Below are 14,281 nucleotides of genomic sequence, written 5' to 3' on the forward strand. Positions count from 1 at the left end.
GAAATGGTATGGAAACAGAAGAATATTAAGAAGAGGTGGCAAGAATACACAGAAGAACTATACAAAAAAGATATTTGTGACCCAGATAACTACGATGTTGTGGTCACTCACCTAGAGCCAAACATTCTGGAATGTGAAGCCAAATGGCCCTTAGGAAGCATCACTATGAACAAAGCTAGTGGAGGTGATGGAATTCCAGTTGAGCTATTTCAAATGCTAAAATATGATGCCATTGAAGTGCTGTACTCAATATGCCAGCAAATTTGGAAAACTCAGCAGTGGCCACAGGACTGGAAAAGGTCAGTTTTCTTTCCAATCCCAAAGAAAGGCAATGCCAAAGAATGTTCAACTGGCCACACAATTGCACTCATCTCACACGCCAGCAAAGGAATGCTCAAAATTCTCCAAGCTAGGCTTCAGCAGTACATGAACCGTGAACTTCCAGATGTTCAAGCTGGATTTAGAAAAGGCAGAGGAACCGGAGATCAAATTGCCAACATCTGTTGGATTATCCAAACAGCAAGAGAGTTCCAGAAAAACATCTACTTCTGCTTTATTGACTACGCCAAAGCCTTTGACTGTGTGGATCAAAACAAACTCTGGAAAATTCTGAAAGAGATGGGAATACCAGACAACCTTACCTGTCTCCTGAAAAATCTGTATGCAGGTCAAGAAGCAACAATTAGAACAGGACATGAACCAACAGACTGGTTCCAAATAGGGAAAGGAGTACGTCAAGGTTGTATATTGTCACCTTGCTGGTTTAACTTATAGGCAGAGTATATCATGCTAAATGCCAGGCTGGATGAAGCACAAGCTGGAATCAAGATTGCTGGAAGAAATATGAAATACCTCACCTACACAGATGACACCACCCTTATGGCAGAAAGCGAAGAAGAACTAAAGAGCCTCTTAATGAAAGTGAAAGAGGAGAGTGAAAAAGTTGGCTTAAAACTCAAAATGTAGAAAACGAAGATCACGGCATCCGGTCCCATCACTTCATGGCAAATAGATAGGGTAACAATGGAAACAATGAGAAACTTTATTTTGAGGGGCTCCAAAATCACTGCAGATGGTGACTGCAGCCATGAAATTTAAAGATGCTTGCTCTTTGGAAGAAAAGCTATGATCAACCTATTCACTGGAAGGACTGATGTTGAAGCTGAAACTCCAATACTCTGATGTGAAGAACTGACTCTTGGAAAAGACCCTAATGCTGGGCAAGATTGAAGGCAAAAGGAGCAAGGGATAACAGAGGATGAGATGGTTGGATGGCATCACCAACTCGATGGACATGAGTTAGAGCAAGCCCTAGGAACATAACACTTACATTTCCACACAGGGTATACCTAAACAAGTAAACACTCTGTGAGAGTGCAAGTAGGGCCTCCCATTCCTCTGGACCACGATGCACTATGCAACCTCTGTCTTTATCCTAAAGAAGTGCTTCCATCCAGCACTCAGTAACACCCACCCCGTGGCTGACAGGGGCGCCAGATGTAGATAGTGACCAGGGACCCCATTCTAAATAGTGTGGAGGAGGGTCTGCTTACGACAGAGGTGGCCAAGTAAGGGACATAAAACAGGAGAGGCAGTGGAGTTCTTCGGATGGGGTCCACGTCCTGTTACTGGATACATTCTGTACACACGAGCCCCTTCCTTGCCTACAGTCAATTCAGGAAGACGTGACTTCATTAAGGAGGGGTTGGAGAAAGGTGGGGTCTGGCTCCACGCGCCCCCAGCTGGCGGCCCCCACCCCAGGTCAACCCCGCCCAGATTTGACAGAGCTAACCCAAGCGGAGAGAGAGGCGGGGAGAAGCTGCCGGTGGAAGGCGGGGCCGGCCGCTTCAAGCCGGCCAATAGGCGGCTCTCCAGGGCTGAGCCAGGAAAGGGCAGGGACGCAGCACCACCGCCTCCAGAGTTTCCCTTGTGGATGCACGGCCCCGGTGACTCCGCTCCTCCCGGCGCAGAGGGGTCTCAAGAAGCCGGAGGAGCGGACTCGGGACGGAATTTCCGAGAAAGGAGAGAGGAAGGGCGCTCCACCCGCTCTGGAGTGGTTAGGTGAAAGATGAAGGGCCGGCGGCGGCGGCGCCGGGAGTACTGCAAGTTCGCGCTGCTGTTGGTGCTATACACGCTGGTGCTTCTGCTCATCCCCTCGGTCCTGGACGGCGGCCGCGATGGGGACAAGGGCGCCCGGCACTGCCCGGGCCTGCAGCGCAGCCTGGGAGTGTGGAGCCTGGAGGCGGCGGCGGCGGGCGAGCGCGAGCAGGGCGCGGAGGCGCGGCCAGCCGCGGAGGGGGTCGCTGGCGGGTCCCCCAGGTCCTCGGGCAACCTCAACAGCGCCGTCGGGGAGGCCGCGTCTCGCGAAAAGCAGCACATCTACGTGCATGCTACCTGGCGCACCGGCTCATCGTTCCTGGGCGAGCTCTTTAACCAGCACCCGGACGTTTTCTACTTGTACGAACCCATGTGGCATCTGTGGCAGGCGCTGTATCCGGGCGACGCCGAGAGCCTGCAGGGCGCACTCCGCGACATGCTGCGCTCGCTCTTCCGCTGCGACTTCTCAGTCCTGCAGCTGTACGCGCCGCCCGGTGACCCTGCCGCGCGCCCCCCAGACGCGGCCAATCTCACCACGGCCTCCCTCTTTCGCTGGCGGACCAACAAGGTCATCTGCTCGCCGCCGCTGTGCCCTGGCGGACCCCGGGCCCGCGCCGAGGTCGGCCTCGTCGAGGACGCTGCCTGCGAGCGCAGCTGCCCACCCGTGGCACTCCGAGCCCTGGAGGCCGAGTGCCACAAGTATCCGGTCGTGGTCATCAAGGACGTGCGCCTCCTCGACCTGGGCGTGCTGGTGCCCCTTCTGCGTGACCCAGGCCTCAACCTGAAGGTGGTGCAGCTTTTCCGCGACCCGCGGGCTGTCCACAACTCGCGTCTCAAGTCCCGGCAGGGGCTGCTGCGCGAGAGCATCCAGGTGCTGCGCACCCGCCAAAGGGGCGACCGCTTCCACCGCGTGCTGCTGGCGCATGGCGTGGGTGCTCGCCCCGGAGGAGCATCCCGCGCGCTTCCCGCCGCGCCGCGTGCAGACTTCTTCCTGACCGGCGCACTCGAGGTGATCTGCGAAGCGTGGATGCGCGATTTGCTGTTCGCGCGCGGCGCTCCCACCTGGCTGCGGCGCCGCTACCTGAGGCTGCGCTACGAGGACCTGGTGCGGCAGCCGCGCGCCCAGTTGCGCCGCCTGCAACGCTTCGCCGGGCTCCGAGCGCTCGCAGCCCTGGACGCCTTCGCGCTCAACATGACGCGCGGCGCGGCCTATGGCGCCGACCGGCCCTTCCACCTGTCAGCGCGTGATGCCCGCGAGGCCGTGCACGCCTGGCGCGAGCGCCTGAGCCAAGAGCAGGTGCGCCAGGTGGAGGCCGCCTGCGCCCCAGCCATGCGCCTGCTGGCTTACCCTCGTAGCGGGGAAGATGGCGATGTCGAGCCGCCTGAGGACGAGGAGACACAGCCGGAGACCGAGGCGGACGGCGCCACGTAGTCCGCCACCCGCGCCCCCGGGACGGATCCGGGTAAGGTGTCCCCCGGGCAGGGAAGGGACAGGAAAGTGTCTTCGGGGAGCTTGGATCAGCCTGCAGGGGGAGGGGAGGGATGCCATCTCAGGTGGATCTCAGCGGGTGAAAATAGATCCGAGCGGTGGGGTAAGCCCAGCTGGGAGCATTTGGGAAAGTCATCTGGATCTCTAGAATAGCCACCTGCCTTCCCAGAGGAAGACCCTGAGAAGGTAGACGTTGATAGCTGAGGCGGGACCCAAGCCTCCGCACTCTGTTTCCTCTCTGAAGTAAGAGGTAGTATGGTCTGTTGAGAATGAGGGAGTGGGGAAAGGAGAGGGAGGAGGGGTCTGAGCGGAGTAGAGAAGGTTTGAAAGTCACAATGAAGCTCGAGATTGGGAATTGACATGAAAAGTATAGGATTTTGTGGACCTTTGGAGGTCCATCATTATCATTTCATCTTGAGGCCACTCTGTCCTATGGGGAAACCTTTTGAAGCAGTGTTTGCAGGCACAGAGAAAACCAAAAAGCAAGATTTGAGGGAAAGTTATTCACTGTTATCCTACCTGCCCCTAATCCGTTTCATATTTCTTCTCTGCCTCTGCCTCTCTGACTTGCAGATTCCGAGGCTTTCCTTTGAATTTACCAAGCAGACAGGCGTAGTCAGGCCTCTCTTGTGACAGTTTTTGCATGTGTGTGTGTGTGTGTGTGTGTCAGGCTCTGGTATATTGGCCAGGAATGGATTTTGATTTCCCCTGGTGACTCCCCCCACCCCCGCCCCCAATTGCTGGCGCCCGCAGGATATTTGACCATATCCCGTTCACATTAGCTCACAAAAGCTGCCTCGTCTGCTTCCTCTAATGCAGACAGAACCTCTGGGCTGGGCTTCCCCAACTCTGCCCCATCCCCTCCCCGTGAGAGATGAAACCTTGGATGGGCATTAACATTTTTGGCTGTGACTGCAGAAGGATCTTTGTGAAAAGATATCCACCCCCCCCCTTTTTTTTTGTTCTTTCTGTGTAAAGCAGATATCCAAAGCTATCCTAAGATGCCAAAATGGGGCTTACATGATCTCAAAATGTGTTCAGTGTCTGGATCAGCCTATGGCCTGTTCCTTGGGCTGAGGGAAGTTTGTTCTGCATGATGCTGACCTCAGGAGTCTAGTGAGTGGAATAGGAATGTGATTCCCCAAACTTTGTATGAGTTGGAAGGGTGCAGTCCAGAGGAGGAAAAGCATCGTGGGCTGGGCGGAAGTGACTTAAGTTTCCATTCATTAGTTTACAGTGTAATTTAGTATTCCTCTGGGATGAAGCTCTGAGGACAAAGTTGAAGATGTTAATGAAGATGGATTTTTTTGCTGTTAATAGAGCCAGGGTTGCAGAGTGATTTTGGAAGCTGATTTTTCTCCCAGTGATCAAGTGGTTTTCTTAGTTTCTGTAATTGCTTAGGAAGTCTGTGTTCTTTCCTAAGCAGAGTGAAGGTAAAAGGCACTGGGTGACTTGGAACTTATCACTTTTTAACAAAAACATCCTTTCATCTGCTAATCCTGTGTTTACGGATGTAAGTAACATAATGGTTCCCAACCCTCCTTCATGGGTCTGAGGGGCCGTCTCTTGAGGACAAATTAACTGCAGTGTTTTATGGCTTTAAGAGCTGACAGTCTCCCAGAAATTTTTACTGTTATTTTTTTCATTTTTACTAACATTTGGCACTGACTGGGGTGAGGTAAGAAAGTGAACTGAGAGTAGGATTCGAGGCCACAAGTCTTCATCCTCTAGGAGGTTAGACTCTGTGTGGGTGGCAGTGACTATGGGGCCAGACATTGGTGCTGGAGTTTGGAACAGCCAATTGAGGTTTCCTTTGCAAGCTTGCAGGGACATCTGGGAACAAGCTTTAAGCTCTTTCATTCTCTGGTGATTGAACCCTTACTCCGGCCTTTCTGCTGGAATTATCGGGCAAGCACCATGTCACCACCAATCAGTGGATTTATTAAAATGCTTGTATTCCTGGTTCCTAGAAGGATAATGTTATTGGCCAACTGATGAGTTTCCAAAAGTCTGTCACATTGCACTCTAGGGATGGGAAGGGGATGGATCCTTAGGTACCAATGCATTGAGTTAGGCATAGTGGCTATATCATTGTTATGACTGCCAATGAAAATAATAAATAATCTATAATAGGAATAGAAAAAGTTTTGTTTGAGCCAAACTGAGGACTATAGCCCAGAAGACAGGAAGACGGATGACTCTGAAGAACTTCTCCAGAGAAACATGGTTTTCAGCTCAGTTTTATATTTTTTCAGAACAAAGAACACTAAACAAGTCAGGAATCCATTCTGTCCAGGTTTCAAAAAAAAAAAAAAAATCAGCACCTACACAGTCAGTATGGCCTCAGCCCCTGTGAAGTGAGTCATCATGGAAGGAGCACCAGCATTGGTATCCCAGTAAGGGAGACATTTAATTTTTATTTTTAACATGGACAGTATTTTACTTCTGTGCCCTTTTCATTAATAAAGTAGATGAACAGTGTATGTTTGATAGGCCACAAACAGGCTGTTTTAGTTAGCATCACATTTGAGTTAAATCATGTATAAACCAGAAGGACTTCCCCATACCACCATATGTGAGCATTTCTTTCATCACAGCATATTATCAGTTTTATAGATGAGAAATCAAAGACTCAGAGAAATCAAATAACTTGCCCAAAGTCACACCTGGGCTACTGAAGGTCAGGCAGCAGTGGTGTTAGACCCCAGAGCTCAGAATCTCTCCGCTATAACACACCCTCATCTGCCCCCCACCCCTTACTATCTCCTGGCACACCTTTGGCACCACCACAGCCAGGTTTAGTGGCTAGTCTAGGGTGAGAACCACATTTAGATTTATTACTAATACTGAAAAAACCAATAAAATATCCCTGAGCACTGCCAACAGCAGCTACACAGGAATGCCTGTGACTCTAGCTAGGGCCATCTTCCCCATGGCTGTCCTTCACCTGGGGCCCTGCAGCATGCCCCCAGCTCAGCAGTGAATTAACCTGAGTGGCTTCTGGATGCTCCAGACCTGACAGCCAGGATTTGGCAGGGCGGGGGATCGGTGCATTCTTTTTCAGGTCTGGGTGGGAATTGTAGCAACAAACCAAGTCACCAAGGAGCCAGGCCTATTCCATCTTTTCCATCTTCTTGGCTTTTCTTCATCAAATTGTCTTCCCATTGTCATAAGATGGTAGCCTCAGCAAGAAGCATCACTTTCCCACCCAACTGTGCAGTGTTGTAAAAATGCAGAAAAGAAGGAAGCTGGTTAGTAAGGGGTGCAGTTTTCCTTCATATGTCTCTCTTGCCTTCAATCTGGTTATAAAACCTTCCCCAGAAGCCCCTACCCCAGCTGACTTCCTTCTATGTCTCACTGGCTAGAACTGGGTCACGTGGTCTGACCTAACCCGTAATTGGTGAAAGGGAAAGGCGTTCTCCTGACTGGCTTAGTGGGTTCTCAGCCCTGGCTGAGCATTACCTTCACCTGAGGAGTTTTTTTTTTTTTTTTTTAATGTCACTATTAAAAGAGCTCAATCCACAGAGATTCTGATACAGTTGGTTTGGGGTGGGATCCAGTTATTGGGATGTTTTAAAAGCTCCTCAGGGGATTGTACAGTGCAGCCAAAGTTGAGAGTCACCAACTTGGACCAGTCTTGCTTCATGCCCTAGGCTGAGCTGTTGCCACTGGATCAAGATCAGGATGGGGACTAAAAGGGTGTTGATGAGCAGTGAACTGTCTGCCACAATCATTCATGTGGAAGAGCTTGGAGCTGTGAAATACCACACAGCTATACAGTGTTAATATGGAAATAGGGAAAACAGCTTAAATTAATCATGGCTGTATATAGCACCCTCTCACATTCCTTCAGTGCTTCCCCGGTGGGGCTAGTAGAAAAGAACTTGCCTGCCAATGAAAGAGATGAAAGAGACATGGGTTCACTCCCTGGGTTGGGAAGATCCCCTGGAGAAGGTCATGGAAACGCACTCCAGTATTCTTGCCTGGAGAATACCATGGACAAAGGAGCCTGGCGGGCTAGTCCATGGGGTTGCAAAGAGTCGGATACAACTGAGTGACTTAGGACACACACAGGCTCACTTCATAGAAGTAATCACTATGTTTCTTGTGATGTGTGTCTAGGAATGTTTTATGCAAATTCAAACAGAAATATAAAGCCCTTTTGTACTTAAATCTTTTTAACTCCTTAAAATTTTTAAATTGAGACATGACATAACTTTATATTATTTTCAGGTGTACAACATAATGGTTCAGTATTTATATGTATTGCAAAAGATCTCCACAATTAGTCTAGTTAATATTCATCACCACACATAGTTATATAGTTTTTTTCTTATGATGAGAACTTTTAAGATCCAATTTCTTAATAACTTTAAAGCATACGGGAATTCCTTAATGGTCCAGTGGTTAGGACTCAGCATTTTCACTGCTGAGGTCCCAGGTTCAATGCCTGGTGGGTAACTAATATCCCACAAGCCGTGTGACATGGTCATTGTGTGTGTGTGTGTGTGTGTGTGTATACACACACAATATAGTATTATTAACTTTAGTCACTATGCTGTACATTACATCTCCATGACTTATTTATTTTATAACTGGAAGTTTATACCTTTTGATCCCCTTCACCCATTTCAACCTCTGCCCCCTGCACCCTCTGCTTCTGGCAACCACTAGTCTGTTCTTTGCATCTATGAGTTCATGGGTTTTAGGAGGGGAGTAGAGGGCTTGATTTCACATATAACTGAGATTATACAGTATTTGTCTTTCTCTTTCTGACTTACTTAACACAATGCCTTCCAGGTTGTCACAAATGGCAGTCTCATTCTTTTTTTATGACTGAATAGTAATTCCTTGGATACTATATTTGCTTTATCCATTTATCCATGGATGAACACATAGTATTTCCATATTTTGGATGTTGTAAATAATGCTGCAGTGAACATGGGAGTACAGATATCTTTTTGAGTTACTGTTTTCATATCTTTTGGGTAAATACTCAAGATTGGAATTGCTGGATCATATGGTAGTTCTATGTTTAACTTTCTAAGGAGCCCCCATCCCATTTTCCATAGTGGCTTCACCAATTTACATTCCCACCATTCTTGGGTGACCAGGAGAGGCGCTTTGCCATACTGGATTTCTGCTGTCATCTGTCTAAAGTCCACAAACATGATGGCAAAGACGAGGTTATCAAAAACATGCCTTTGAAGAAGATGGTGGAGAGAATTTGAATTCACAAGTTCCAGATTCTAAATAACCAGGTAATCACTACCTTGGGCAAGTACTTGAAACTGAGCAATGTGGAGAATGTGGCCTTTGAGTATGTTCACCTCTCTCAGTCACCCACCCATCAGTCCCTGGTCATCAGTTAAAAGCATGTATATCACCTGTTTTGAAGAATCCATTACCAACTACATTTATTAAATATAAGGGAATGTTTTTCTTTCTATAAATTGTTTAGTGAGATTTTTAGGGACTATTTTCAGTATTCCTGTACCAGTTAAAGTGGGATGCTTTTGAATCTAAAAACTTAATTTTATAAAGTTGACTTTCCTAGATTAAAATTGTATATGCTTTTGATAATTGGAAATTCTGAGAATATTCAGAAAACTAAGATCATGGCATCTGGGCCCATCACTTCATGGCAAATAGATGAGGAAATAATGGAAACAGTGACAGTCTATTTTAGAGGGCTCCAAAATCACTGCAGATGGTGACTGCAGCCATGAAATTAAAAGACACTTGCTCCTTGGAAGAAAAGTTATGACCAACCTAGACGGCATATTAAAAAGCAGAGACATTACTTTGCCAATGAAAGTCCGTCTAGTCAAAGCTATGGTTTTCCCAGTAGTCATGTATGGATGTGAGAGTTGGACTATAAAGAAAGCTGAGCACCGAAGAATTGATGCTTTTGAACTGTGGTGTTGGAGAAAACTCTTGAGAGTCCCTTGGTCTGCAAGGAGATCCAACCAGTCAATCCTAAAGGAAATCAGTCCTGAATATTCATTAGAAGGACTGATGCTGAAGCTGAAACTCCAATACTTTGGCCACCTGATGCAAAGTACTGACTCATTTGAAAAGACCCTGATGCTTGCAAAGATTAAAGGCAGGAGGAGAAAGGGATGACAGAGGATGAGATGGCGGGATGGCATCACCAACTCAATGGACATGAGTTTGAGTAAACTCTGGGAGTTGGTGATGGACAGGGAGGCCTGGTGTTCTGTAGTCCATGGGGTCTCAAAGAGTCAAACATGACTGAGCAACTGAACTGAACTGAGAATATTGGCTGCTAGTTGTTGCTTTCACGTTCTTACAGAATTATTTTCCATTTTCCTCTGGAATATTCCAACAGCTAGCTGTGTCATAAGATACTGGTGAAATCATCCATTTATCCTTTGGCAAAGGATCAGTAATGTTTAGAGAAAGATTTGTGGACTTAAACAAGAAACTTTATGCCAGTGAATTGATTTAGAATCCTTTACCGATTAGCATTAAACTTAATGATTAAGTGTTTAGCTTTTGTTTATGGATTTTCTGATGGTGTTTTGTGAATAACCTTAGCTAAGTAATTCTTCCCTCCCCTTTTGTGTGTCAGTGTTTCAGAAAATAGTGAATTTGATTCCTCTGCCATCCCTAAATCCAGTTGTGACAAAATCTAATTCGTGGGGTGTGATTTAAAGGTTACAGAAATAAAACTGCTGCTGCTGCTGCTGCTAAGTCACTTCAGTCGTGTCTGACTCTGTGTGACCCCATAGATGGCAGCCCACCAGGCTCCTCTGTCCCTGGGATTCTCCAGGCAAGAACACTGGAGTGGGTTGCCATTTCCTGCTCCAATGCATGAAAGTGAGAATTGAAAGTGAAGTTGCTCAGTCAGGTCCGACTCTTAGCGACCCCATGGACTGCAGCCCACCAGGCTCCTCCACCCGTGGGATTTTCCAGGCAAGAGTACTGGAGTGGGTTGCCATTGCCTTCTCCCCAAATAAAACTAATGAAACTTAAAAGGAAAAAAACGTCCCCATCTTCTTTTTAATGACTATCTAATATTTCATTGTAAGAATGTATTGTAACATATTTAACTAGTTCCCAGTCCCAATGTTTCATTGCTACATTTTTAATTGGATTTTTAATTTTAATTACATTTTAATGTACATGTAAGTACATCCCTAAGAAAACTTTCTACAGTATAGAAGAATGAGTATATAGGATATATATATATATGGATTTCCTTGGTGGCTCAGACAGTAAAGCGTCTGCCTACAATGTGGGAGACTGGGGTTAAATCCCTGGATCAGGAGATCCTCTGGAGAAGGAAATGGCAACCCACTCCAGTATCTTGTATGGAAAATCCCATGGACAGAGGAGCATGGTAGGCTACTGTACATGGGGTCGAAAAGACTCAGACACAACTGAGCAACTTCACTTCACTTCATATATATATATATATATATATATATATATATATACCTATAGGGTATATAGGCTTCTTTACATTTTGTGCTCTGCAACAAGAGAAGCTACTGCAATGAAAGTTGCACCAACTTCTACCCCCACCAGCTGTTTCTTGGAGTGTCTGTTTCTTAGACTTTCAGCAACAATTTTCAGCAATTTTTCTATTTTTTTCAATGTGGCTAGTATCATGGATGGAGAATCCTTTTCCCAACACCAGGGCCCTCTCTGACCCTACAGTTCATCTCAGACAGTGAATAATTGCTGCAAACCTCAGGTTGTGGTAACCAGATGCCAAGATGAAATTCACTTCTTAGTCCTTCTTCAATGCACCTGTATTTGCAAAGTGTCATTTGTATGATTCTTTTGAAAGACTGGACATATTTTGAAATCTAAATGATCATCCTGGGCTACCCTGATGGTCCAGTGGTTAATAATTCATCTTGCAATGCAGGGGATATGGGTTCAATCCCTGGTCCGGGAAGATCCCACATGCTGTGGAGCAACTAAGCCTATGCACCACAACTACAGAGCCTACATTCTGGAACCCACAGGCTACAACTACTGGGCCCATGTGCTACAAGTACAAAGCCCATATGCCCTAAACCCTGTTCTCTGCAACAAGAGAAGCCACTGCAATGAGAGGCCCCTGCACCGCAACTAGAGAGTAGCCCCTGCTTGCCTCAACTAGAGAAAGCCTGTGTTCACTCACAAAGACCCAGCACTGCCAAAGATAAATAAACAAATATATATTTTAAAATGTCATCCCTTTATAAAACCACACTTACACAGGCTGTCAGGTTGTAGCAAGCTTCTTATTAAGCTGACCTTCCAGTACTGCTACAGAGGATTGTACTCAGTGACTTGAACTTCAGCTATTTCGGGAGACTATCACTGGGGAACTGAGGCTGCTTTTTTTTTTTTTTACTTTTTTTTTATTGCTTTTAAATAAGATTGAACTCTATACATTTTCACTGTATTCCTGAGAGCCTTCTTTATTGTGCAGGGCAGGGTTGGCAGGCAGAAGTGCCTATTGACATTGTTGAGGCAGGATTCAGAGGGGTTTTTCAAAGAGGCTTTTTTTAGTCTGGGAAGGGATTTGTTTCCCATGAATACAAATGGAATATAAATAGTTGCTGCTGCTGATAAGTTGCTTCAGTCGTGTCCAACTCTGTGCAACGCCATAGACGGCAGCCCACCAGGCTCCCCCGTCCCTGGGATTCTCCAGGCGAGAATACTGGAGTGGGTTGCCATTTCTTTCTCCAGTGCAGGAAAGTGAAAAGTGAAAGTGAATTTGCTCAGTCGGGTCCGACTCTTCACGACCCCATGGACTAGCCTGCCAGGCTCCTCTGTCCATAGGATTTCCCAGGCAAGAGTACTGGAGTGGGTTGCCATTGCCTTCTCCAGTAAATAGTTAGGGGTGATGTTTTTAAAAAACATTTATAAGCAGCTGGCTTAAAATTCCTCAGTACTTCTTTTCTCAGCTCTCAGCATAAGCAGCACAGGAAAGACTGAAACTAAAAAAAGCCAAATGGGCCTTCATTTTATGTGTCCAGTCAAAAAAGGTGATTAATGAATGAACTTCTGTCTCCATGGGTCTTCTGGCCCCTCATCCTCTCACTTCATAGTGGAATCCAAGGAAATTGCTCTACTGAAAGAACTAGGGACTTCCCTGGGGTCCAGTGGTTAAGACTTCATGCTACCAATGCTAGGAGCATGAGTTCGATTCCTGATTGGGGAATTAAGAGCCCACACGCCACCATGGTATGCTCCCCTCCCCCAAAAAATGTTTCTGCTCAGGTGCAATATTAAAAAAAAAAAAAAAACAGTAGGAACTAAGAAAAAGCACTGGCCCAAGTTCAAAAGCACAGGGAAGTGGAGAACTATTGGAGAACTGAACAGGAAGCAGTTTCAGCTGGAGAAAAGTTACCAAGCTCAGTGATGTCTTCATGGGAACAGGAAGCCTTCAGCTCTGCTCCAGGCCACAGGCACCAAGCCAGCGGCACCTGGCCTTCTGCACATGAGAGGCCGTCATGCTGCGTGCTGAAAAGATGTCAGAACAGCAGCTGATAAGTGAATGTTTTGAAATTCGGGGGTTAAGAGGCAATGGAAGACGACCACCCTATTTGACTTCAGTGATGACCAGAGCGAGTAGATTCCCCTCCCCTGGAATGCATGCAGCAGGGTGCTTGGCTGTAGAGTCACATTCCAAAGATAGCCACTGAGGTAGACTTTTTTTGCCATGTGCCATGGGGGATCTTAGTTCCCTGACCAGGGATCAAACCTGTGCCCCCCGCAGTGGAAGTGCAGAGTCCTAACCACTGGACCACCTGAGAAGTCCATGTACTAAGTTGCATCAGTCGTGCCTGACTCTTTGGGACCACATGGACTGTATCCTGCCAGGCTTCTCTGTCCATGGGATTCTCTAGGCAAGAATACTGAAGTGGGTCACAGTGATCTTCCTGACCCAGGGATCAATCCCACATCTCTTATGTCTCCTGCTTTGGCAGGCGGGTTCTTTACCACCAGGTGGCACTGGGAAGTCCTGGGAGGTCTGTAGACTTATTTTTTACTCGTGGAATGGAAGCCCTTTCTGTTAAAATGTTAACCTTCAGGCAGCAGCATTAGAAGGAGACCTGGAAGGCACAGGAGTGTTGTGAGGACACAGAGAGATCTCTGGGCCCTGATAGCAAGAAGCCCCAAATCTGGCCTGAAATCCAAATGCATAGAGGGCTGGCTTGGATAGATTAATATTGCATGATTAAGATGGTTTGGTCTTGGTAACCAGCAGGCTGGAAGCAGAGAAACCAGCTTAACTGAAAGGCTGAAATAGAGCATTACAAAAGCATTTGTAAAGTATGGGGAGCAGGTGGGGGCTGGAGACTTGAGTTCTTCTGTAAAGATGATGGACTGGGAAAAGTTATGAGCAGCCTCCTGCAAACTAGGCTGAAGCAGTCCTGACATACATACAGCTCAGGTGAACATCAAGGAAAAATGTCTCAAGGCTTTGAAGGTCACTTTGCCCATGACTGAGACCAGACATTACCAAAAAGGACTCATCACTGCCTTAGAGAGGTTATGGGAACAGCAAGCCAAAAACACTAACATCAAGATAATGTTTAAAAATAGGACTTCCTTTCAAACAGGCTAAAGCTGGTGTATGTTAAATATACAGATTTTAGAAGCAATAAAATAGATGCTCTCCCTTCCTCTAATAAAGGATTATCACTAACAGGGATGCAAGAAGGG

At 46.9% G+C, this 14,281-nt stretch overlaps 1 protein-coding gene across 2 annotated transcripts in view; it reads left to right on the forward strand.

Moving 5' to 3' along the window:
• The first annotated feature begins 1,892 nt into the window (after positions 1-1,892).
• The window catches only part of CHST7 (carbohydrate sulfotransferase 7), a 76,459-nt gene continuing 64,070 nt past the window's right edge, over positions 1,893-14,281 (forward strand). Inside the window, exon 1 of one of the 2 annotated variants that reach the window (XM_040265780.1) lies at positions 1,893-3,565. In XM_040265780.1, the coding sequence (XP_040121714.1) occupies positions 2,069-3,529 (1,461 nt within the window). In that variant the 5' untranslated portion in view covers positions 1,893-2,068 and the 3' untranslated portion in view covers positions 3,530-3,565. The remainder of the gene's footprint in view (positions 3,566-14,281) is intronic. The other variant, XM_040265779.1, reaches the window with a different exon arrangement.

This window comes from Oryx dammah, unplaced genomic scaffold, assembly GCF_014754425.2.
Source record: "Oryx dammah isolate SB20612 unplaced genomic scaffold, SCBI_Odam_1.1 HiC_scaffold_23, whole genome shotgun sequence".
Lineage (NCBI taxonomy): Eukaryota > Metazoa > Chordata > Mammalia > Artiodactyla > Bovidae > Oryx > Oryx dammah.